Source organism: Haliaeetus albicilla, chromosome 12 (assembly GCF_947461875.1).
Source record: "Haliaeetus albicilla chromosome 12, bHalAlb1.1, whole genome shotgun sequence".
NCBI classification, from domain to species: Eukaryota; Metazoa; Chordata; class Aves; order Accipitriformes; family Accipitridae; genus Haliaeetus; species Haliaeetus albicilla.
In genome coordinates, this window is record NC_091494.1 from 29,477,762 (window position 1) to 29,503,119 (window position 25,358).

General features: G+C 42.2%; 1 protein-coding gene across 1 annotated transcript in view; it reads right to left on the reverse strand.

Moving 5' to 3' along the window:
* LOC104315177 (myosin-13) overlaps window positions 1–17,728 on the reverse strand; it is a 37,362-nt gene extending 19,634 nt beyond the window's left edge. The window contains exons 1-19 of the mRNA XM_069798851.1: window positions 17,613–17,728; window positions 15,002–15,218; window positions 14,771–14,914; window positions 14,521–14,677; window positions 13,906–13,933; window positions 13,708–13,819; window positions 10,747–10,839; window positions 10,587–10,650; window positions 10,399–10,497; window positions 10,199–10,302; window positions 9,815–9,953; window positions 9,282–9,400; window positions 9,032–9,181; window positions 8,783–8,953; window positions 6,489–6,798; window positions 4,979–5,052; window positions 4,340–4,427; window positions 2,089–2,206; window positions 503–626 (exon numbers count right to left, since the gene is read on the reverse strand). Coding sequence (XP_069654952.1) covers window positions 503–626; window positions 2,089–2,206; window positions 4,340–4,427; window positions 4,979–5,052; window positions 6,489–6,798; window positions 8,783–8,953; window positions 9,032–9,181; window positions 9,282–9,400; window positions 9,815–9,953; window positions 10,199–10,302; window positions 10,399–10,497; window positions 10,587–10,650; window positions 10,747–10,839; window positions 13,708–13,819; window positions 13,906–13,933; window positions 14,521–14,677; window positions 14,771–14,914; window positions 15,002–15,205 — 2,298 coding nt within the window. The 5' untranslated portion in view covers window positions 15,206–15,218; window positions 17,613–17,728. The remainder of the gene's footprint in view (window positions 1–502; window positions 627–2,088; window positions 2,207–4,339; window positions 4,428–4,978; window positions 5,053–6,488; window positions 6,799–8,782; window positions 8,954–9,031; window positions 9,182–9,281; window positions 9,401–9,814; window positions 9,954–10,198; window positions 10,303–10,398; window positions 10,498–10,586; window positions 10,651–10,746; window positions 10,840–13,707; window positions 13,820–13,905; window positions 13,934–14,520; window positions 14,678–14,770; window positions 14,915–15,001; window positions 15,219–17,612) is intronic.
* Window positions 17,729–25,358: the final 7,630 nt, after the last annotated feature.

Consider the following 25,358-nt stretch of genomic DNA (forward strand, 5'->3'; position numbering starts at 1 on the left):
ATTTGCTCTGTAAACTGACCTAGAGATGACTTGAGAAGCATACATGGTGATGTGTGTTCAGTAGTGTAGGCGATTGGACTTTTGTCCAGAAATAGTACTGTCTTGGTTGTGCTGATCAGACAATCAGTGTCCCACCTAACACTGCTTTGGATATGGAAGATAGACTTGTGTGTGTGCTTAAATCCCCTGAAAACTCTGACTGTCCAAACTTGTCTGAGGTTGTCTAACATGCAGATATAAATGAGGTCAACTGGCAGGAGAAAGGGGCAGCACTAGTTCTAGCTGCAGCCACACTGTGTCACTCTGGTAATGTGGTGTTCCCAGGGCTGAGTGCTACCCCTCACACTTATCCCCAGAGCCAGACAAGTTTTCTGTACTCCTTCTTGACAGTGGTGTTCTTCGTTTCTAATCATCCTGAAGGCTGATTTCATACGCGAGAAATACTTTCAACAAACAAAATTTTTTGCCATTGATTATACCCACTCTTCCACAAGGGCTTTACCTTGGTGTGGCCAAATCTGTATTGGTTGTGGTCAACATCAATGGAGGAAAGAAGCTTTTCTGAAGCCTTTTTGCTGTCAATGAATTGGCCTTCTGGAATGGCTGAGGCATTAAGAATCTTGTACCTGTGGTAAGACAGGTTGCAAGGACTGGTTGCAAACAGGGTGAGGAAAATAGGATCCATCATATATCATAAAAATATATGGAAGCTGAGCTGTCTGAAAGTGGCTGAATATGCCATCTGAAATCTAGACAGTCTTGGCTGAACAGAATGTGATGACAAGGGGACATGTCTACTCTTCAGAGTAATCTGTTGGCTGTGTAACAACACAGTATGTTGTTACATACAGAATTAATGTGCATACTTAAGAGTGTCTGCAGGTCCAGGAATTAGGAAGAACATAGTGAGAACATGTCAACATCTACTCTTGTTTCATTAATCAGAGGAATGCTACTCAAATTAAAGTTGAGGATTAATTAAAACTACTAACAAAAATCAGCTATATTCTAAAGGGAATACAGGTCTTGCACAGCTCACGATCTCTGCAAGTTGTACCACTGAATCCTTGAGTTTGGACTAAAAATGGCATGGTATTATTCTGTAAATGCTAACAGCAGTCTTAGCATTTTGCAGGGTAACTTAATGATTAAGGTAATCCTGTGTCATGGACAGGATCACCTAATCCTTCTAAAGGAGTTTCTTCAGATACATCAATGAGGATCTGTGACTGTACACTGGAGCACTTCTTATTCTCAAGTCTGCCTTGAAAGAGAATATGTAAAATCAAGACAGTGATAATGGTGCAGTGAATTTATTCTCTATTTTAGGCTTCCATTATAGTTCCTCCTGAACTTCAGCACATTTCCTTTGAACTATAAAGCACTTTGTGTTCTGGACCATGGCCATTATGGATAGATTCCTTCACCTGTCACATCAAATTATGATTTGACAACTGAGACCAGCTAATGCCTTACTGAATATCAGGTTGCAGGGCATTTTCAGAGATGTCTTGGGTCCTTTTCACACCAGTTCCGCATGGAAGATGCTACTGTTACATTTATTTATAACAGCAGCCAGTTCCGATTCAGCACTTTATAGCAACTGAGCTCACATGAATCAGTTTAATTGTCTCTGTTTTAATGATGAGGAAAACAAGGCACAGGATGCAGGCCAGTGACAGAGCACTGGCAGAGCCTTGGGTTTTTGAATGCTTAGTCAGTGCACTGTAAGGAGGCTGTGATGATGTGTATTGGTTTTGTATCTATGCTCTGGGAGACCTGCAAAGAGCAGTCTATAATGCCACAATTCATTACACTACAAGCATTTTGCTTCTCTTTGAATCATCAGGCATTGACTACAGTTTAGAAATGATACTAGTTCTGGTTAATCAAGAAATCTCTGGTTTGATTAAAGAGGGAGAGACTGGAGTGACCTAAGACAGTACTAATGACTTGGTTCCCTCAAAAGCCACTAATCTAGTCTGATTCAGGGGGTGTCTCTCCACGGTGTCACCAGACTTGTCACTCGAGTTGTGGGTTCACTGAGCGAGGCCTTATCTTAACAGACACTAATAACTGAAGACCTACCGTTGCTTAAAGTCTGCATAAAGGATTCTGCTTGGAAACCCCTTCCTGCAAATTCGGATGCCTTCTAGAACTCCATTGCACCGCAGCTGATGCATCACCAAATAATGGTCCATTTCACCTTAAACAAAATACATCCATCATGATTCTCCTTTTCTTCCAAAGAATGTCCATATGTATTAGCATTCAGAATGACCTCCCTTTTTTGGATAAAATTCAACCAGTTCTTGATTAAAGATGCAGGAAGTGAAGACAGAACATTCCTTCAATTCATACAAGTTGAAGAGAGCTGTTTCAGTGAGCTGAGCTTTTACTAAGAATGCTAGGGCTGGCACTGCTTGTGAATCACCGATGGCCAAAAGGGATAAGGCCACATTACTCAAAAATGGCAAGAGGGTGCTTTAGGGTCACAAGCTGAACAATCTTCAACAGCATCAGCATCCTCACTGGATGTAGGTAGAGGTGGCACAATGTAGAGTGTAGTACCATCTAGACAATCAGCTCTACACATTATGTAAGATTTTACCTTGAATCTGCCATGCAAGCATTGAATATACTCAAACTTGGTTAGATATGATAGCTAAATAGATTCCAACACAGGAGTAGATAAGGAGGTTGCTTAAAGCTCTCAGTCTGCCTGTAGAGGACAGTTGATTGACATTGGAAGAATTATCTTTCTCCTCCTAAAATATCTGTTGGATAATAATCAACTGTATTTCTAAGTCTTATGTTCAAGTATTACAAACAAAGTACAACTGGCAGAATAAAACCTTGGAACCACTTCGTCATGCAGAAATTTCCACCAGCTGTTAGAGACATTAATTAGTACAGAATGGCCCATACCCTTAACTTTATCTTTTCAGTGTAATCAATAAAGTTGTACCCAAAGGAATTGTTAGAAAAGTTGAGCATAAGCAGCCTAAAACCAGATAAAAATCAGAAGATGTCCAGTTTCTCTTCCTTCACTTCACCATCCTTAATTTTGCTCACACAGTGCTACCTTTCTTTTTCTTAGAAGGCAAAAGTCAAGATTCCCTCTGAGTCACCTCTGTCAAAACAACCAACTGAACATTAAAATGAGAGCCATATCTGGCAAAATCATTCATTCAGATATGCTTTTCTATTTTAGTAGGTTTCCTTAATTCCCCCTTTACACCTTCTCGACTGTCAAGACCCCAGTGGGATTCCTCTTTCTTCACTTTAGGATATGAAGTGTTGGACACTTCCATTTGGGCTTCATTTATAGTCAGTGGAGTGAAACAGTTTCTTCTAGAATGTGATTCATCTCATCCTAAGATAGATGTATAAAAGGGGCCAGATGAGTCATACCTTAAAATGCCAGCTTCTCTCCACTGAATATAAAAGGAGTTTAGATGAATAGCTGAAATGTGAATTTCATACATATGTGTGTTGCTTAAATCCTGCTTGTGGTCTTCAGGGTTACACAGAGACACATAAACAAGAAAGGTAAGAAATGTTCTCAAATTGGTCTTTTGTTTCCTGAGCAGATTAAACAGATACTAAGCTCCTGTTTCCTGGTATTCCTATTACATCCACTACATTCTACCAGTATTAACCTTATCATTCTACCAGTATCAGACCTCATAACGATTAGACTCCTAAACACCCCCCAGGCAAGTCTCTCCCCAGGTACTTTAATTTAAGGGCCACATGAAAATACTCCCAAACTTGACTGTTCTTGGAGACTAAATCCTTTGTGAGAGTTTAATATTTAATTAAATAAAGGGAAAAAAGTAACTGCATATCAAAATGCTTTCCAAGAGCTAGCAGCACCCAGCAGCTTGTACATGGAATATATGATTTCTTTGACAGTCCTCCAGCTCAGTGAATCAGATCCTAAGACTGAATATTTAGAAACTGGTAAATGGTCTTGGGCTGAACCCAACAGTTCTGAATGACACAGTCGTCCTTAAATCTAGGCATTTGTTAGGGATTTGCTAACGCTGTTACCCACAAGAGACAATTTCATCAGCTGTTATCAATCCCATCTTTATCATCTTCAGCTCTGTACACACATTAAGCAAAGATGGGTAAGTGTTGTGGACCATGTAATGCTCAAAATTTTACAGGCATGGTGAGCAATACAAGAAGGTTTACTTGGGCACTGTCCCACAGGCCAACCCCCACAAGAACTTCACGTGCAAAGGGAGCTGTTCTGGAAGAAATTGGTGTGGAAGCTAAGCAGGCCAATTCCCATCAGTCCTCTGTCTTCAGAGTATAATGATGGACTTACCAGGTGTCTTGGTCTCATTAGGAATCAGGCAACGCACGAAGTGAGGATGGGTACTTCTCAGGTTAGTCATCAACTTGTTTAGATTTTCCTGTGATAGAACAAAACATGGGTTTCAGCTTTGAGCTACAAAGCTTTTGCATTCTTATTCAAATGTCAAGGAGTTATAGAATCACAGAAGGGCTTGGATTGGAAGCGGCCTTTGAAGATCATTGAGTCCAACACCCCTGCCATGGGCAGGGACGTCTTTCACTAGATCAGGTTGCTCCAAGCTCCGTCCAACCTGACCTTGAACACTTCCAATGATGGGGCAGCCACAACATCTCTGGGCAACTTGTTCCAGCATCTCACCACCCTCACTGTAAAAAAATTTCTTCCTTATGTCCAGTCTAAACCTACCCTCTTTCACTTTAAAACCGTTGCCTCTTTTCCTGTCACTATAGGCCCTGGTAAAAAGTCTTTCTCCATCTTTCTGATAAGCCCCCTTTATATAATGAAAGGCTGCAGTAAGGTGTCCCCAGAGCCTTTTCTTTTCCAGGCTGAACAACCCCACCTCTCTCAGCCTTTCTTCATAGGAGAGGTGTTCCAGCCCTTGGATCATTTCTGTGGAAGCATGGCTCATTTAAAAGGAAATTCACATACCCTGAACACAGCAGACACCGTCTGGAAAGAGCCCCCCTTCTTCTTAGCACCTTTCTTGCCACCACCACTATCACCTTGGAAGAAGTAGATAGGAGGTAAATGGTTAGAGTAAGCAGTGTGTTTTGTAGGCCTCACCTTCCGTTCTTTGGTCATGGGCCAAAAAAAGAATTAATTTTTAATTGTAAATACTGACCCACTGTTGCATGACAGTTTTAGTGAACTGCTGCTAGCTGGTTGTTGATCAGTGTATGGTATATTTGGTCTCAGATGCATGATTTAGGTTGCATCATAATGTATATGGCTTTGGTGGTATGGAACACTATGTCCTGACATAAGTTTCATAACAGTGTACTCTCTGCTACTAGTCACATTGCTTTTACTTATAGATATAGCCCCATTTTTTAATTTTTTTTTTAATTAGGTGGAAGGCCACAAGAATGTGGTTCAGCAGTGGACATTTGTTTATCAGTGCAGTGAAGTCTTCTTTAGAAAAATCTCCTAATCCAATGTTCTGAGTTATGGCAGCCCCAAGGCAGGAAGCAAGTTATAGTCTCAGGAATACAAGTGCAAGCAGCTCAGTGCCTTTTCATATTTGCTGCACTGTTGAAGCCAATTAAATTGAGACTTAAATGGAGTCCTTGTGCTCCAAACTTCACACCGTATCCAAAATTTTATCCCCTCAACCTTTTCTTCTCACCTTCCTTATATTGATGATACTTGCAAGGACCACAGCTGACTCATCCCCAGTGTTTCCTAGGAGCTTGCTCAGACACGTTGTTATGTCAGTCAGACTGAACTGCAAGAAAGTCCCGATGCAGTACTCTCTTGTGCCTCGAACCCCACAGTGCATATGCCTGATGGCTGAGTTGACTACTACTGTATGCTGCCTCTTCTTTTTGCCTGGCATCCAGGCTGCCAGAATATTGTTTTTTTTGTAGAAATCTGTGTGGCCATTTTTGGTAAGGCAGACTTATTGACTGTCCAACTTGATGGTTTTCAGCCACAAAAAAGGGCAAAAGACTGGCCTGCTCTCTGATGCCCTCACAGGACTTCTAAATTATATTCTCTGTCTCTCTTCTTTTCCCTTGCAACACCAGGACTGCTCAGATGGTTATGAAATAGTTCCATGGTCTCTTAGTTCTTACAGTTCACCTCAAGAAACAAAACTGTCTCCAAAGACTATAAAGTGCTTGTACTTTGCATGTATATTTGGCACCTGTCTAGAGGATGAGTAAGCGTGCACATGATTCACAACACAGTAAGTCAGGAAACATACACCTCCTGCCACTTTGTTTTGGACTTGCTGAGTTTTACTTATCTGGGCCACATGAATGTGGTATTTTCAGCAGTTCTGCATGTTGGTATCTTAGTTGTGGCATATCTGGGTGCACACAAGAACAAGGTCACATTAGGGGATGATAGAGAGTCTAGAGTATACCACAGAGAGGAGAAGCAGAAGTAGACTTTAGTTGTTTCTTGCCTTATTGATCATTACTGGAAAAGCACTTACTTGTTTCTGCACCGGCATAGTTAGAGAAAAGGAAGGACAGCAGCTTCAAGGATGATTTCTGGTACAGCCCCACAACAGTTTCATTCAAGGGATCCTTGTTCTTGTCAAGCCAGCCAGAGATGTTGTAGTCCACCGTGCCAGCATAGTGCACCAGGGAGAAGTGGGCCTCAGCCTTGCCTTTGACAGGCTTGGGCTTCTGGAAGTTGTTGGACTTGCCCAGATGTTGGTCATAGAGCTTGTTCTTGAAAGAGGTGTCGGTTGCCTTGGGGAACATGCACTCCTCTTCCAGGATGGAGAAGATGCCCATGGGCTGGGAGAAATATGAACACATGAAGAAAGTAGGTGGTGGGGAGAGGAAAAGTAAATAAAATGTCACATTGCATATGATTTGTGGCTTGTTTCAGTGACTGTAATTTGTACTGCACAAGTTCTTAATACACACTAGTTACTATAATAATCAGGCAAACTATAATTAGTCTGTGTTGCTCAAGCTACTGCCTGTAAACATGGGAACTCGACAATACTGTTTACATGCATCTTTGAAAGGCTATATATACTTATATATACATATTATAATGAATTGTTTCAATCATCTGTACCCTACATCATTAGGAAGTAGGTGTCAGTGTCCTGTTTGCGGGACTGATGCTGTTGTCTACGTCTGTTACAAGCCACCAGGTTGCAACTGTCAACATGAACTTAATTTGATGGCTCCCCATGAATGTGCATAGATAACTAATATCTAACAACTCCTGTTCTGTCTCCAGTGAATGTGCATGATCAATCAGATTTTCCTCACCTTATATGGAGTGTAAATGGCAATAATCTGGCACTTTAGACTACTGAAAGACTTTTAATTTGTCTCAGAATTGTATTTAAAATTGGAAGTATTATAGTACAGAGATGTAGGCATATTCTCAGCAACATCAGAGCTTTCATCTGAGCTACATTAGGTATCTTCTGATAGTGCAGATAAGCACATGTCCTCTGATTTTGCTGGAGACACTGACGTGACCTGCATTAATTGGCCTAGAGAGAATTCTAGGATTTCCTTCTTTGTATGAACCTTTTTTTTTTTTTTTAATTAATAAGATGCTATTAGATGCTTACATCTGAATTCAACTACATAGCTGCCAGAGCTAGAATCAGGGATCCTCTAGAGCAGCAGCAACCACAGGAGATGGATGTTGGGCAGGAATGCCATGTTTTGAATGAAGATTTTGCCCTCTAAGTGTGGCTGCTGCGTGAGAGCTCTGGGCTTAGCATTCATCTTGCCTAACTGTAGGTGTCTGTAAACAGAATCTAGATCTGAGTTAGCTGTCCAGATTGCTCTTCTGTGATGGAAGCATTATAAAGACATTTATAGAATCACTAACAGAACATACTTTATAAGGAGATGATTTGCATCCTAGAAGTGTCGTTTACTTTCCTGTCATTACAAGAGACTACAGCATTAGGTCAGCATAGGTGTTCTGATTCCTCTGGCTCTAATACTCTATTGCATAGATATGGAACACAAAATGTGTTACATACAGTGTAATTTACTGTTACTGAACAGTAAGTGTGGATTTTGGGTGTTAAATATAGCAATAGGCAACAGGCGCTAGCTGTGAATGGTAGCGCTGCCTGTAGATGCTGCTATGTGGTGGGATGTGTGGGTGGTTAGCAAGAAACGTGAGGCTCGTGTGCAAAGGCCTAACCCATGGGTATGAATATCAAGCAGTGAACATGCATGTGGGATGGCTGAATCCATCACTGGGCACTGGGCATGAATGATAGAGTTGGGAGCAGATACCTGTATGCTCCTGAGAAGGAAGATATTTGGGTATGTGCATATTGGATTTGCATGTCATGTGTAAGTGCTGTGCACAACCACTGGACACTGGCTTGTTATGTAGCAGTGAAGGATTAATTCCCATTAAGATCCCCAGTGCAGTAGCAGCGGGCAGCAACAGAAGCGCCAGAAAGTGTTGTGTTGCTAGAACTAGGAACTTAATTCTGTCTGTTACTGCAAGGAGTAAGACTTGAGGTTCACCTTACTGTTAAAGACAGTCTTGTTAAAGGCACCAAATTAACATCGTGTACCCCCTCTCCCTTCCACCCCAGCCGTGTTGCTCAGGAAATCATTGTTTGTGCAGAGGGAGCCTGTCATTCCAAAAGCATTGGTTTTATACACTGCCTCTTATGTGAGAGCGCCATTCAACAGTAATGTGTCAAGTTGTTAAGAATGACTGGACTAAAATAAATAACCATGAAAGAAATGTGCTCTCCTAAAATGAAAAGATTTCCTCTACCTTCTCAATGAGTTCAATGCAGGCAGCCAAGTCCATCCCAAAGTCAATGAACTCCCATTCAATTCCTTCTTTCTTGTACTCTTCCTGCTCCAGCACAAACATGTGGTGGTTGAAGAACTGTTGCAGTTTCTCATTGGTGAAGTTGATGCACAGCTGCTCCAAGCTGTTGAACTGCAAATTCAAAATATAAAAAAATGCCAGTTAGTTTGGAAAAGTCATCAATGGGCAAGCATACCTACTGTAACTCACATCAAAAATTTCAAAGCCAGCAATGTCCAGGACACCAATGAAATGCTGTCTGGGCTGCTTTGTATCCAGCTGTTGGTTGATTCGAATAACCATCCATAGGAACATCTTCTCATAGACTGATTTAGCCAATGCACCCACTGAATTGTATACCTGTAAGAAATATGGCCATGACAGTAATGAAAATTGAGCTAGCTTTAAACTTGAAAGAACTGTCTGAACAAAATGAAAAGCTGATCAGCTGTCTAGGTACCTGTTGGACATTTTGTCCTTTAGTTACATATTCATTCCCAACTTTCACTCTGGGATAGCATAAAGCTTTGAGCAAATCAGCAGAATTCAGACCCATCAGGTAGCCAGCTTTGTCAGCCACTAGGATCAGAGACAACAGATGAGTTCAAAAGAGAGAAGGAATGGTGTCCTGGTCCTCTAGGATGTTTCTGTTACAAGGAGCCTACTTTCAGCACTACTCAAATGCACCTATTGCCAAGGGAAGCTCCTCTCCAGTCCCATGGAGAATGTTTTTCCCCCAGCATAGGCAGAGTCTCAGCTACAGCACACTCCTGTTCCACACCTGGAGGGCTGGAGCAATGCTTCATCTTTATGTCTTTCCGTTTCCTTGCAGAGCATAAATTAAATCACTGATTTTGTGGAACTTGCAACAAACTTAAACAATTTAGTTTCTAGAAGGGAAAATCATTCTCAAAGTGTTGGGCACTTTATGGGGCAGGGTTTCTAGCTTGTCTCCTGGTGCAGTTCACGAGCAAACTCTGCTGTCAACGTTACCTTCTGTGCTGTCCGGCTCCGCCTGCTCCTCCCGCTGCTTCTGCTTGAACTTCATGTTCCCGTAATGCATGACGGCCCCCGTCAGCTTGTACATCCCCACCTTCTCATCTGGGCTGAAGCCCAGGATGTCCACAGCGTTCTACAGAGGCAACAGGCAAGTCGAGGAAGGTGAGAGAAACACAAGGTGCTGTTAAGAGGCATGTGCACTGTGATGGGAAGGTGGGGTGTCTCCCCCTGTCTCCCCTCCTCCTTGCCCGCACTGAGCGCATGCAGCACCGGGCCGGCCCTGTGGCCGGTGTGGGCAGCAGAGCCCAGCGGTTGATGGCCCCTGGCTGCAGCTGGTCTGACTGTGAGGCCACACCGCGGGTGCTCCACTGAACTCACATCTGTCGCCAGCAGCTCCTCGCTGTCGTCAATACTGGCAACAGTGACTTCTCCTTGGCTCACGTAGGGGAAGTCGTAGGGGTTGGTGGAGATAAGAAGGAGATCTGCAGGTATACAGGGCACCTTTCATGGCACCAGGGCAGGTCACAGTGGAAAGAGAAAGCACTCACTGAGCCAAACCTAGCACTGCTGGCACTCACCAATGAGCTCTGGCTTCTTGTTGGACATTATCTGGTAAAAAATATGATAGCTCCTTTCACTGGCCAGCTGGAAAGTCACTCTGGATTTCTCCAGAAGATCTAACCAAAACAGACATGCTGTTAGTCTCCCGGTAAACTTGAGATCATAAATGCACAGATTCTGTGTGCACTGACTTGCTTCAACTCACAGGTTTCAATATCTGCAGAGGCCAGCTTGCCAGTTGTTCCAAAGTGAATCCGGATGAATTTTCCCTATCAAGCAGTTAAGATCAACCCACAGGTTATAGTGATCAATGAATGAGACATGTATTAGATGTCTGCATTCCAACAAATCGGAAATGAACTCACAAAGCGTGAGGAGTTGTCGTTCCTCACAGTCTTGGCATTGCCAAAGGCCTCCAGCAACGGGTTGGCCTGGATGATCTGATCCTCCAGAGTTCCCTAGTTACAGGAGAAAAAGCTTCATATCAAACTTCACTACTGGTTAATAACAAATATTGCAAAGGAAATATTACAAACAGATCATTTTTACACTTCATACGTGATTTTAACCTAGAATTTAGCAGAGTTTTTAAGCACTCATCACCCATCACTCTAATATTGCCATTGGTTTCAAAGGGAAGAGTGCTGAAAGACAGAACTGTATTTTGTTTCATTCTTGTACCTGCTATCATATATTGGGTATCACATACAGAGTCACTACAGTGGAGCTCAGGGAGTTTGAAATCTGTATGGGAGAAGTGCTTCCACATCCCCATTCACAAAGGCCATGAGAGCTAAAGAAAATGTGAAAATTCTGAGATTTTTTTCTGGAGGTTACTCAAGCCCAGGACACACACACAGAGGTACAGCCTTTAGTGGGAAACACCTAGCAAGGGAGAATGTAAAGTTTTGCAATTGCATTCAAACAACCAGAAGCCTTTCAGAGTGCAGAAATACATCTCCAGACATGATTTGAAAAGAAGAGTGGGATGTGGACAAAGCCTGAGACTCAAATACCAAACTTAAAAAAAACAGAACAGAAACTCTTTGAGGTTTTTTGCTGCATGACTGCAGAAGGAATGATCAACATGTAAAGTTTTGATATAGTATTGTATCACTCTTGTTAACTGCAAAAATAGGGGAGGAAAGAAGCTTCTGTGACATTAATGTCTCTCCTTTTGTGTGCAATATGGTCCAGGAAGCAGAGTCACCATGTGCTTTCTTGGAGTGATAGAGCAAAGCTTTTCTCAAAGCTTTTAGCAAAGTCATGATTGATCCCTATGTAGTCAGAGCATGAAAGTGTTGCCAGGGATAATTTCCAAAACAGAAATGGAAAACAAAGAATAAGGAAAAAAAAAAAAAAAAGAGTTTTTATCCAGGAGAAAGATGAGCAGCACAGCTCAAGTTGCTGCATCTTTGTACATGGTGTTTGTTCAGTGCAGCCTTTAACATCTTGCAATGGAGACGGAGTGCCATTCCCAACTCTGTCTGCAGATGGCACAAGGGGTTTAAATTAGTTTTTATTAGTCCACCATGAACACGGACCCTATAAAATTAAGGCAACACAGTAGCATATGAAGCTCTATATAATTTTTTTTAAAAACAAAAAATCCCAAATCCATAGAGTGATGCCCTCTCGCATGTATGTTTCAGCTTTCTAAATGGAATTCCTCATTTAAGAGAAGAGAAGAGAAGAGAAGAGAAGAGAAGAGAAGAGGAGAAGAGGAGAGAAGAGGAGAGAAGAGAAGAGATGTATGTGTCAGTGCAACTGACTACACCAACACCAAACCTCTTTTTAGTGCACAGCTGTGATGAGGGAACTCACAAGAGAGCATCGTTTATGGAGAACAGCATGGAAGAAGACATGGCAATTCTTTACACAAATTCATTCTGGAGTCTCATCTACAGGCTGGGTGACAAAGTGCTGGAGGCTGACAATATTCTGGAGAAATGCAGTTACATGTTTCCCTTATTCATATACCCTTGCCTGGCGTCTGATTTCAGCCCTCATCTGAAATAGGATGCTGGCCTAGACAGAACAATAACCTGAGTGGTTTATTTAATGTTTTTATGAAGAGGCACATATTACTGTTACAGAGATTGTGAATACTAAAAAATAGAGTATTCTGTGAATAAACTGAGAAGATGGCAGAACAGGTTGTTGCCCATCTGAAAGCCAGGTGATTTTCCTTATATCAGTCATGGTCAGTACATGTCTCAGCTGTCTCAAAGTGTTTTCTGAGATCAGTCCTGGCATAGTGAGCAGCTGGTGAAAGCTGAGCCCAGGAGATTCTGAAATGGTGCTGATGGAAAGACTGCTTGTGTTGAACTTGCCTTGGCCATAACAACCCATCAATCACAGACACCTGCCTCTGAGTGCGAAAAGAATATTCAGCCTTGGAATCTCCTTAGGTTCCGCTGTGCCCTTGGGTACTCAAATAACATGCTGACACATGTCACCCGCTTTGATGCACATACCATCTTACAGACTGTGGTGACACATACTTGTGCCACAAAGATGTTTGTTGTTCTGTGCTAGGGAATGAAGCCCACGCCTTGCAAATGCACCAGTGGGCTCAGATTGCAGCAGCTGGGCTGCTCAGCAGAAAGGGGCATCAGGGCATGTGCTTTCCTCACTGGAAGGATCCTTTCTGAGGTTACTTTCTAACTATCAGGCAAGTGGTCTCAGCTGTCCTAAATCTGCCCCTTTTCTCATGCTTCCTTTCAGGGCTGTTACATTGACCACAGTCAGGAGAACAAGCCAGTGGAAACTACTACCTGATGCAACTGAAATGACTCTTAACTTCAGCACAACCACTCTGGAGTCCAGAGTTCCTGCACTTCCCCTGTCAGTAGGAATGAACCAAGGAATAGGAATGGCACAATCACGTGCCGGTGGGAACCGAGTGCTCTCTTTACTCTTGCAGCCACTCAGGTGCTGTGGGTATGGCTGATCTCATAGGATAGTAATGGATAGATACATAGACAGTCAGCACAGAGAAAACTGCTGTCTTATATTATCTTCCTCTCCCTGGTGAAGACTACCCCTGTGTAAATGGAAACTGGAGAGAAACTGAAGCTTGGACCTTTCCTATGTTCAGAAAGTGTTTCTTTAAGTAGAGTTCCACTAGTGTTCAGAGGCGTGAAGGCCAGGTAGCAGGGGGAAATGAGCGTAGGTGTGCTTAGACTGTGCATCCTAACTGTCTCCTCAGTTGCGCTACACTTTCTGCCTTTTGATAGTCCTGCAACTCAAAAATATTCATTGATAGTTTCTGCTCTGCAGCCACATTCTTGGGCAAACACTAGAAGGGGGAGCCAATCACATACCTGCATTTTGCCAGGCTGTTGGTCTTTCTTTTTCTCACCAGTAACTGCAATTGTTGCAAAATACTGGATGACACGCTTTGTATTCACAGTCTTCCCTGCACCGGATTCTCCACTGTTGAAATGAAAATATTGTTACAGGAAACAGGAAATATTTTTACTTCTCTGTCAGCTTTGTCGCACATACCAAAATATACTCACGTGATAAGGATTGACTGGTTGTTACGATCTGAAAACAAAGTCACAGAAAGAGCTGTTCAAATGAGATGTGGAGGGCTTCTGTTCCTCAGACATAACTAACTGACTTGAAGGGAAAGCACTATGTTGTAACTGTATTTATCACTTTGTAACCAGATAAGGTAAATTCTGCATTAGTCTGCATGTGGATTTTTTTGTGCATAGAGGGATGGAGCAGCCCGAAGTCTAAGTCCAAGCAGTGGTTCTTTATAAGGCTTCACACTTACTATTTGTTTTCTTTTATGTATAGACCTTGGCTTAAATATTGTTTAATCAGAATCACATTGTCTGCTGTGTTTCTTCTTTACTGTTTCTTTAAATTCATTACTAGGAGAGTGGGCACAAAGCCATATAGATAGCTACTGCCTTTCCTTCATTATCTGACACAGGTAATGAGCACAGAGGTCATTAAGGTGCCACAGGCAGTCTAATCTTGAGTTGTGCCATAGGACTATGGGAGCTGTTGCCATCAGGCACTGAGTAGAACAGCACCTAAGATGCCTGAACTGTCAAGTGTTCCTTGACCAAGCAGCCAGCCCTGCTTATATCAGGGTTTCCCATTCTTGCCAAATGACTCACCAGTCAGCATGAACTGATAGGCATTGTCAGAGATGGAGAAGATGTGTGGAGGGGCCTCCTGGCGCTTCTTGCCTCGGTAGCCAGCCACCACCTCTGGGTTGTACACCGGCAGCCACTTGTAGGGGTTGACAGTGACACAGAAGAGACCCGAGTAGGTCTGCGAGGAAGGGAGACAGCACGTTGGCTTCCACTTAGCCTGGCAGAGCAGTTCCTCCTAGCTACCCAGAGGAAGACTGCTGCTGCTACTTACGTAGATCATCCAGGCTGCATAACGCTCTTTAAGGTTGTACAGCACAGCGGGTTCATGGAGGTGGGTCATCATGGCCATGTCCTCAATTTTGTCAAATTTGGGAGGGTTCATGGGAAAGACTTCATCATCCTTTACAGTCACAGTCTGACAAAACCAGAAGGAGAAGAAATCTAAGCCAGGGAACTGCCTAAATTGGATGATCATGTACGAGTAACAGTTGGTATTACTTACAGTATCATCATATTTTTTAACTGTGACTTTGCCACCTTCTCTACTCTGTATGGTACCTTTCACATACATTTGCTTTTCATCCACTACAAAACAGGCTGCCTTAGCATCAAATGGGCGATTCTGCGCTTCAATTCTCTCTTTCTCAGACTTCCGTAAATAGGGAGCAGCTTCTCCAAAGATTGCCATCTCTGCATCTGAACTCATGGCTGGAGTTGCTCTGGAGGAATTCAGAAAAGATTCAGAGAGCCTGTGCATTTGTAATTTATATTTGTCTAGAAAATGGTCATGCTCATTGACTAAAAGGAAGAAGAGGACTAATCAACATCAGGCACTTAACTTCTGCCTCAATTTTAAGTATCCACTGAAGTAGTCCTCATACAGAAAGTTCCTTTTGTAGACAGATGTGTATTGTCTTTGGATGCCTGTGTGCCCAAGTGAGGCCAGAAAGAATATCAAGCTAGCAGTCTTCAAAAGCTTCTCCTGCTTTATCTTTATCTGCTATTCACACAGCTGCACAGCCACATACTTCTCAAAGCCACATACACATAGCCACTTAGATAGTTTCATTAGACATCTAAACATTTAGATGCAAGTAAGATCCAGAAGTTAAGCCGATTGCCTCTCACACATAATTTCTAAGTAGAGGTATTCTTGGCACCCTTCTGTTTTCTATGTTTTAATACCCAGCAGGGAAAGTTCAACTAGTTTCTGTCTATACTAAGCACTGGAACAAATTGTGAGGGTCAATCATCACATATCTAAAGCCAAACCTGTTTATCATATGAACAAAATATAAAACGTTTTCAGATCTGTGACAAAATTAGCTAATAAGGGAATACAATGTATATTGAAGGTAATAATTAATAGCATAGTATTATCTAGGTAAATAAGTACTTGATATAACATCTCAAAGAATTTCAATTACAAAGTATCTTTTAGCTTTAGCATATTATATAGAGTAATATTGGTTATGGATCATTAAAAGACAATTAATGTGCACCAATATGAACCAGACATTCAGTTAGGGATCTGTCTAGTAGAAATATTTCAGAAAACTGCTTTATGCTCAGTTTTATTTTACATTTTTAGCAATATCTAGTAGAAATTCTTCAACACAAACAGATGCTATTGGTTGCTACAGTCAAAAGGACTGGCATGGATAATTCAAGAGCATCTGGAAATAACACAGGCAGAAATAATGTAGGCAGGAACTAGCATAAACAGAATGTTCTTCCCCAGGCAAGCTAAGGTACAAGCTAGCAAAAAAAAAAAAAAATTCTAAACTCCTGTTACTTCATGGGCTATCTGATGCACTGTGGTGCTAAAAAAGATAAAGGGGCAGAACTGAACAACTCAGTTGTATATTTCCAAGGCATCACAGTACTGAAACAATCAACATGGAGTGGTTTTATGTGCAAGAAAATGATGAAAGGAGTCCAAAGGCATTTATAATGCTGCTTTTGGACACATTGCTGTAGAAGGGCTCATCTCTCTCAGCAATACCTATCTGCTATGGGATATGCACCTTGCAGGACTTAGAGGTATTGCATCTCTCAAGAGCTTTTAATACCCAGGAATTTCAAAGCACATAATCCAGAACGTTTAACTTACTTTGAAAGTATTCTATCTATATAGAGCCCAGCATTTTTGCCTATGTGATCCTGTCTCTGTGTGGTTCAAGGGAAGCAACATGAAAGAAAGAGAGAAATTATTTCACAGTGTCCATGAAAAAGTTAAGCAGAGCATCAAGAAATGCCAATAGGTTATCAGCAAATTTCTCGAGGGGCACAGTCTGTTAAACTACTGAATGTCTTTAATAGCAAATATTGTAAAATTTAGATCTTTACGCATTCATGAACAGAGAAGAAGGCATTCTCTGGAAGAATAACCTGTAATTCCATCCCTTTCAGCTTCAATTTCAGTGAGCATTTTTTGATATTAGGATGGAAAGCACATGTGTGGAGAGTTCCTTCTGTTGCTTTGGTGAACTCTCCCAGTCACTCAATCACTAACCTTCCCCAGAAAACCTAGAAGAGAATGGTGCATATTAAGTTCCCTGTGAAGGTGACTCTTTGTATATAAACAGGCCTGTCTATCAGACAGGAGACAAGATTGTCGTGGACTTTGTTTTGGTTTCAGGACCTATGTGATAAGCCGAAGTCAGCATATAACGTTCTAGACCTTACCCTAGAGGAAACTAACTTAAGGCAGGATAAACTTAGACCCTTCTTGAACTGTACTTTGAGCCTCTTCTCTGAACACAGCCTCAGTTTCAGGCTTCCAGTGGTTGTGCAGATGGCAGGGGGTGAATTTTAATCATCTATAAATCACAGAATGCCAGGTTACACCACAAAAAGACATTGCTGTCGCTGTATCTCATGTCCTCTTGGCTAAGCTTGTGTATCTGTCACTTTTCTTTCCCAATAAATGGAGTATTTCCTACCAAGAACTGTTAATATGCTCATATCAATTAAAATAGCATATACCCTTTTCAGTGAACCTGGTTCTACGACACTGTCTTTTGCCACCTACCCTTGCCATTGTCTGGGTGAGCTTCACGCATTGCTCAGGATCAGTCAGCAAAACGACATGTTATTTGTTAAGCGCTTACCTTCAGAAAGCCCAGGAGGAAATCTGCTTTCAGTGTCTATGTGGAATGGTTAAAGAAAGGACAGAGAGAGTTAAATAAAAAACAGTCCATTGTCTTGAGCATATGCTGTATCAAACATTTATACACCTTGTTAGTCTCTCCCAACAGCTGAACTGTACACAGAGCCTTACAACTCTTGAGCTAGAGCCAAGTCCCACAGAAAATCTTGTGTTCCTCCCCACATCACTGTGATCTGCTGAAAACAAATCTAATGTCTAGGAAAAGATCAACTACATTACATATGTTTTCCCAATCAATTTCAACTGCCTTCAGAGTTAGTTTTCCTGTGTCTTTCATAGGACTTGGAGGTAGCAAAGTTTGTAGAAGGTCCCTGCAAGGAATGGCATGGCACGGTTCTTCTGCTTCTGCTTGTGCCACCACACTGGAGTGGTTTGGGTCATATAAACTTGACATTGCATGTAAAGCATGACCTGGAATGTTAGAAGTGGGGACTGAGAAGAAAATGCCCCTACGTATTGCACCTCCTTTGCAGAGCTGTGGAGGTGTCATGGTCAGAGTATGAAGCAAGCAGATGGGACTTACCGTGAGATGCTGAGGTAACAAAAGAATAAGGTTGCCTTCATCTGTGGCTCTTTATATATAACCTCCTGCCCACACAGCATTCAAGCACTCTATTTTTGGTCAATAATAATTTACTCTTTAGTTGTAAACGTGTTGAAGCTCTGATCTCTCTGCTAATTACTCAGAGACAGGATTGGTTTAAGGTTGTATGGAGTCAGCTGCACTGACCTGTTCTTTTCACATTGCTCTGTGCCAGGATGGAGGATGGAGGAACCCAAAGACAGCTCTGATAATGCCAAATAAGGCAACACTTGGCTCCTGACTTCGAGAGCTTGCTTTAATCAACAAGATGGTTGGTTTTTTTCTAAGCGTGCACAATTATTTCTTTATGGACTATGATTTTAACAGATCCCATCCTATCCTCTCTGTCCATGCTCATAAAGAAGGAGGAGGACTTAGGCAGAATTTTTCTCTCATTAAATTTCTTTATACCACTGTATGGGGTGCTGGCAAGCCTGAAACCAGCCTCAAGCTTGGGACAGAATAAGACAACTGCCAGCTGATGGACTAAAAGACAGTCTTGCAGTCCTGGCCTGTAGGTTTACAATACCTGATGCCTGCAGGCATACTCAAGGTCTCAGCCTGCGGGAAGGAGCCTGGTTTCTGTGCCACTCCATTAGCCTGCAGAGGATGCCATGGAGCAGGCTGAATGTCAAACCAGAATAACTTTGACTTGCTCTGTAAGGTTATGTGGAAGAGAGTGTCTGCTCCTTTAAGAGTATCTGGTAAGGACCTATTTTGACACCACAAGGGACAGTAAGAAAGAGAGGAAGTTGTAACCAAAAACATACCGGGACACAAACCTGACTGACAAATGGTAAGGGAGGAGGTGATGGGAACCAAACCTGGTCAGTCACACTACTTGATGAAGGCATGTGAGAGTGTGAAAATGTTTATTCCAGCAAGGTTACCAGATCAGGGACCTTGTCAGTTGGGAAACTAAGGTAAAAGGGGCAACCAGAAACAATATATACAGGCACAGACCTGACGAACCAAATATAGAGACAATGAGATGAAACAAACCTGTGACAGTAATTGATGAGCTATCAAGAAACTACAGGTGCCACTTCCAGGGAGATCAACCCAGACTTCATGACTGATAAAATTGTGAACCAAGGGAGATCCCAGACATGGTTGGGGTGGGTGCAGGAACTGACAGAGCTGTACAAACCCCTGAGGGGACGTGCACGGGTAGGGGGAGCAGGGAGGAACAAAGAGGGGGGTAAACAGAAAAAGGTATTAAAGGGGTCAGTTGCACATAAAACAGGGCCAGTCAGTGCACTTGTCTGGCTGAGCCCTGTACCTGATCATCACAGTCTGTGTTGTCTTCTTACATCTTCTTATTAAATCTTTTCTTAACTCACTCTTTGTGTAATGTCACTCCCTATCACATGCATGCATGTGCATGCATGGACTAAGTGCCAGCTACTGGTGAGGCCTCTGTGTGTGTGTGAGTAAAAATTGGTGCCAGTTACTGGAGTCAGGCTGGGGGCACCCCTGGCCTGTGGTGTCAGCTGCTGGAGCCAGTGGGTTCTCAGCATCAGCTACCGGCGCGAGTGGGGGTCTTTAGCTTCCAGCCACTTGGGTGGGAACAGTGTGTGTTCCTAAAACCAGCTACTGGGGGACACCAGGGTGAGTGAGGTGAGTGCCAGTGGCTGGAGTGGGACCAGAATTAACAGCCCATGTGCCTGGTGCTGGCTGCTGGGGGCAGCTGAGCACCTTTGTCTTCCCCAGTCTTGGTGTGCTGGTGTGTGCTTGTGCATTCACCAGCAAACTTTAAGCTGAACCAGCCGGTCAGCAGGGGAGCCTTGGGTCCAGGCTGGGGCAGTCCATGCTTTTATGCCCAGGGAGACTTGTGAATATGGGGTGTCCATGGGATGAGTGTGTGAGTGCTGCGTGTTTGTGAGGATCAAGCTGCACCAGCTGGCAAGTAGGTAACTGTGGGGCTGGTCAGAGGGCCAGGGTCTGGGCAGAGGTGCTGGGGAGGCAGAGGGGCTGTGCTGGACTTGAGGGAGCCACAAATGTGCATGTGCTTGTGAACCTGGTGAGTGTGTATGAGTGCTTGCACTAGTGACCTCCTGTCTCTGCCAGTCCCAGAGGAGGAGGGGATATGTCTGTCTGTGCTCATGTGATGTGGGTCCTGTTGATGGCACCCTGTGTGGGTGCTGTTGATGGCAGCACCTTGGCTGTGGCAGTCTGTGACCACCTGTGTCAGTATCCTCTGTGTATGTGTCTCTGTGTCTGTGTGTGTGTCTCTGTGTCTCTGGGACATGTGCTTAGCTTTGCTACTGGTTGAACCCACAAATGGGAAAGCAGCAGCTGTGTCCCTCAGCCTGGGAAAAGACCTCAGGTCCCTGGGCACCAGGCTGGGCTCCAGTGGCCAGGCAGGATTACTGGGCTGGAGTGGCTGGAGGAGGTAGCCATGCGTTCTAACATCACTTAGCATGCTCCATCACAGAGGTGCAATAGTCCTGGGAGGATGTGTGGGAGGCTTAAGTTTTTCACAAGCATTTACTGGAACCCTGCGGGACACCAGCTCCCTGTGTTAGGAGTGTGTAGGTGGAGGCCTCATTCATAAAAAACCTCTAGTTTGACATTGGGATGACTTTTGAGTTGACGATGTGCTGCCTGCCAAGTCATGAGTGTAGAAGAGGAAACTCCACTGTCAGGAATGGAGGAATGTCCCTGAAGAAGCACTATGTGCCCCTCCAAGGTGGCTGTCCACAACTGACACTTTGTCACTGCTGGGGGATCTTTCCACTTCACCACCTATACCAGTAAGGTACCACCAACGGGAGCTCACCATCATCCTTCCACTACATCCTTGACCTCTTGAACCACTATAACCATTTTTCACTGCAGCACACACCATTGGACAAGTGTTATCACCACTGCCAGCTCCCTCAGTGAGGATGTCTCACTGAGGTAGAAGGTGAAAGTATGAATGCTTGGTTTTATATGTTGTCTTTGAAGTTTTGGTTCATACATTGAATAAAAGCCCTTTTCATCTTTTGCACAGACTACCTATCCATACCACATCTTCCAAAGACAGTCCACCTTTGAACTCCCTGTTTGATGGCAGTCATTAGTAAGCTATGTGGTAAACAAGTGGTTACCAGTGTGATGACAGCACAGCCAACTCATATTTGAGGGAAATGGCAACACTGGCAGCATACTGTGAACTGAGCCTGTGAACAGGTGAAGAGGTATTACATGGCAGTACCTGGTCATAAATGCAACACTGATTTGTTTGAAGAAGCCGTGTGGCGATAGAACATTATAGTAGGATGGTGTTCTCCACTCCTCTTTTCATCCTCTCTAGTAATGCATGTACACTTCTTCAAACATGTTGGGATTTTGCTACACATAACTATCTCCAGCCTCATTCTAGTTCATATCCCTCTCCATGTTCACCTGCAGTCCTTCCATGCTCCCTAGCCCAAGTCCCTCCCTAACTGTCTTTGGGTCATTGACCCTGACCTATCTCTAACCCAAACTATCCATGTCTATGTGCTGCCCTTGATGCTCCTCAGGTTCTTAGTGCTGGGCACTATGTAGTTTCCGGTCTGCAGTCCCTACTTAATCTAGCCTAGGAATCTGTCATAAAGTTTTCTTGCTTTTCATATCCTATTCTCTCCACTTAAACTATTGATTCCCAAGTCTGTGTGCGCTTGCCATTTCTGCAACTGTCTAATCCCTCTCTCAAGATCTCTTGCTGGAGGTGTTCATTGGCGTTATCTTTGACCTGGGAGGACTAGCAACAGTGGTAGCTACTGGATATGAGTTATTAAGATGGTGTTGAGTAGAAGTAACAGTATCTTCTAAGTGTAGATGTCTAAGTGGTATGTTGGATGCATAAATGTTGACACATAGGGAATGAAGATCAGCATTTTCTAAGAGCTTTGACTGGGGGAGGGGTTGTAGTTGAGAGTAATTGTTGTCAAATACAGAGCTGTCTAAAATGGTGTCAGTTGGCTACTTTAGTCACTGGAATTGTATGCCGTATTTCTGTTTTCTATTCCTTTGCCTCAGTATATGAGCTATTAATCAGAGAGAGCACAAAATTGCCTTACACACCAAAGTAGGTGGAATTGAAAACTCCTAAAATCAGCTCCTTTCTTCCTCCCACCTTCCTCTCCTTCAGTGAGAGACCTAGATACAATTCCTTTGTCTGCCATGGGCCACTTCTACCCATAAAACCTTTATAAAAAACCATAAGAACAGCCATATTTTGTCCCTCAAACCCATTGTTCTGTCCCCAGCCATGGCCAGGACAGATGCACAGGAAAGAATATAAGAACAGGGTACACATTTAGTGCTGTTTACCCAAAGTGCTCTCCCAGCCTGCAAAAGCTAATGGTTCAAGGAATCCCTGATGCTGATGTTATGCCTTTAGATTAAATAGTTCTTAATGTATTTCTTCTGTGAAAATATTCAGTCATTTTTGTACTCCTGTAAGCATTTAGCATTTACATCCTGTGTTAGTACATTAATTGCATGTATGACGAGCAACCACTTTTATTTGTTCTGAACCATCCATCTGAAAAATTAATTGGTGTAATCTACAGTGAAACATTATTTCTTATTGACTCTCTTTTTTCACCCATGCTTTTTTACTCCTTAATAATTCTTAATTCAGAAACAATCACATTGCTTTGATCACTATTGTTGTCCTTCTCTAAGCCTTCCCTAGTTCATTCATCTCCTTTTGGAGTACATGTAGCTAGAACTGCATACAGTATTCAAGCTGTGAGTACATCATGTATTTATACACTCAGGTAATAGTTTCTCTTTGTGCTCTATTCCTTTTCTAATCATGTAAAACAATTTATTTCCCTTTTTGAACCATTAGCAAGCATAGAAGCTAATGTTTTCTGAGGAATAGCTATTGTATCTGTGTGATCTCTTCTGAGTAGTGATGGTCATCTTAGAACCTATTTCTGTGTGTAAAAATGGGATTAATTTTTTCTCATGGGCATCATTTCACATTTATTATTATTAATTTAGTCTGCAGTTTTATCACTCAATTACAAGATAGTTACAATGAGGAAAGCAAGGAATGAAACTCTCCATCCTTTTCCTTGAGGCTGCTCTGATATGAAGAAAAAATTCAGAGTGTTTGGAGTAGAACAAATATGAGAAAGCCAGAGATAACCACAGCTCTGTGGGATCACCAGCAAGGAGGTATCCGTTTATGCTGTTTAATCAGTAGTTGCTTGCTATAAAATATACAAACAGGCCTTTGAATAAGGTTTGCCATGTAGAAATAAACAGATGGATTTCCTAACCAGTAGGTTAGGAAGTGATCCATACTTTTCCACCTGCCCAAGCACTCCTGTAGACTTTTTTTTCTTTTTTTTTTTTTTTTTTTACTCTTGGAGAGTAGAGCTGCAGGAGGAATGTTAAGCATGTTCATCTGTTCCCATATGGGGCTATGTACATGCTGTGAGCCTGCTGAGAGCTATATAGCTATGGGAACGAAAGCTTGGGATGCAAATTCCTCAAGCAACAGTAAGAGTTGATTTCAGGTCTCTCACAGCTTGGGTAAATGCTCTTACGATCAGATTATTTTTCACAGCAGATGAGATGGCAGAGTAGATTTGTCATCATTACCTCATCTTTTCTTTATTTTAAAGGCAGAAGAAACATTCATCAGAAAAGGATTTAAACTTTAGAGGCCATGAAATCTTATCACCTCTTTATAGAATTGACCCAGGTCCCTATCCGGGAAGAGATGGATTTTCAGATGCATTGTTGTTATCACTTCATCTTGGCTCGATCTAGGGAATGTCCTTGGTGCATTTACACAGTTCTCATTGGCTGTTTGTTTTGGATTATGTTTATGATGACTACTATTTAGGTACCCTGTATAGGAAGTAAAGATATCTAAGAGGGTATATTGGATTCTGTTACAGAAAAAGGACTCCTTCAAGTCTGGCATCGCAACATGCAGTGTTCAGATGTGTCCTATTTAGGCCTTTTCTCTTGCTTCTTGAGTCTTTTTTAGTACGTTTTTCAATGCTTTTACTATGTTGTTTGGTTGGTTTTTTTTTAAATCAAAGTCGTTGCCAGTCTGCCACAGTCCGGCCTGTGAGCACAGACACTGTATGAAATAACAATGATAACTACTTGGATGTGGAGATAATATTGTTACTGTATTTTTCTTTGATGAATAGCTAGGTATCAAACATTCAAATTAGCTGTGCTAGTTGCAGCACTAAACTTGCATGCACTTTTTACATTTCAGCAGTCTCAGGACCAGTTTTTTGTACCCACTCCATCTATATTACAGGCTGCATTTTTAATTATTTGCTATATGCACTTACATTTGCATTTTTATTACGTGCATCTTTAGCTTAACCATAGGAATAAGGGAACCATGGTTATTCTTTGTCAGAGACTATCTTGTCTTTTATATCTGACTTATCTAATTATTTTGTAGTAAAAGTGATTTTGCATTTTCTCCTGGGTTATTTTTTTTATTAAAACAATATATGGTGAAGAACCAATCCTTTCCAAAGGCACACCCACCCACTCGTGACCCTACACATACAGAATCATTTTGACATCTGTCAATTAAGCGATTTTTAATCTATATAGTATGTACTGCTCTAGTTTTGTGGTGTTCTAGCTTACCAAAATACATACAAATGAAAACCAGTAACAGATCTATGTGCTATTAGTATTATTACTTTTAACAAGAAAGTATATAAAGTCATAAATATCAACACAGTTTAAGCTACCTTAAAAAGAAAGTAAAAATTACTGTATTTAGTTTGACATATCAAGTATTCCAGTGTTTGCCTCAAATCAATATCAATATCAGTCTATTATTTACAACACTAAGTGTTACAAACATTTACAATATTTATGGAATTTTAAATTACTACCTACCCTCTGGGGGTTCCCCAATATTTCAAGAATTATTGAAAATCAGTATTAATGATGCTTTTGAAATATAGTGTCTCCTTGCCAGATTATCAGAAAAAGTTACTTCAGAAGAGGCATGCAGAAGGAAATGACTGGTATGGAATAACCTCCACCTGAGGAATGACTATGTAGACTTTGATTCTCCAGCCTGAAGAAGATTCAGTGGAGGAGGTAATATATCTATGTTATCTGAAA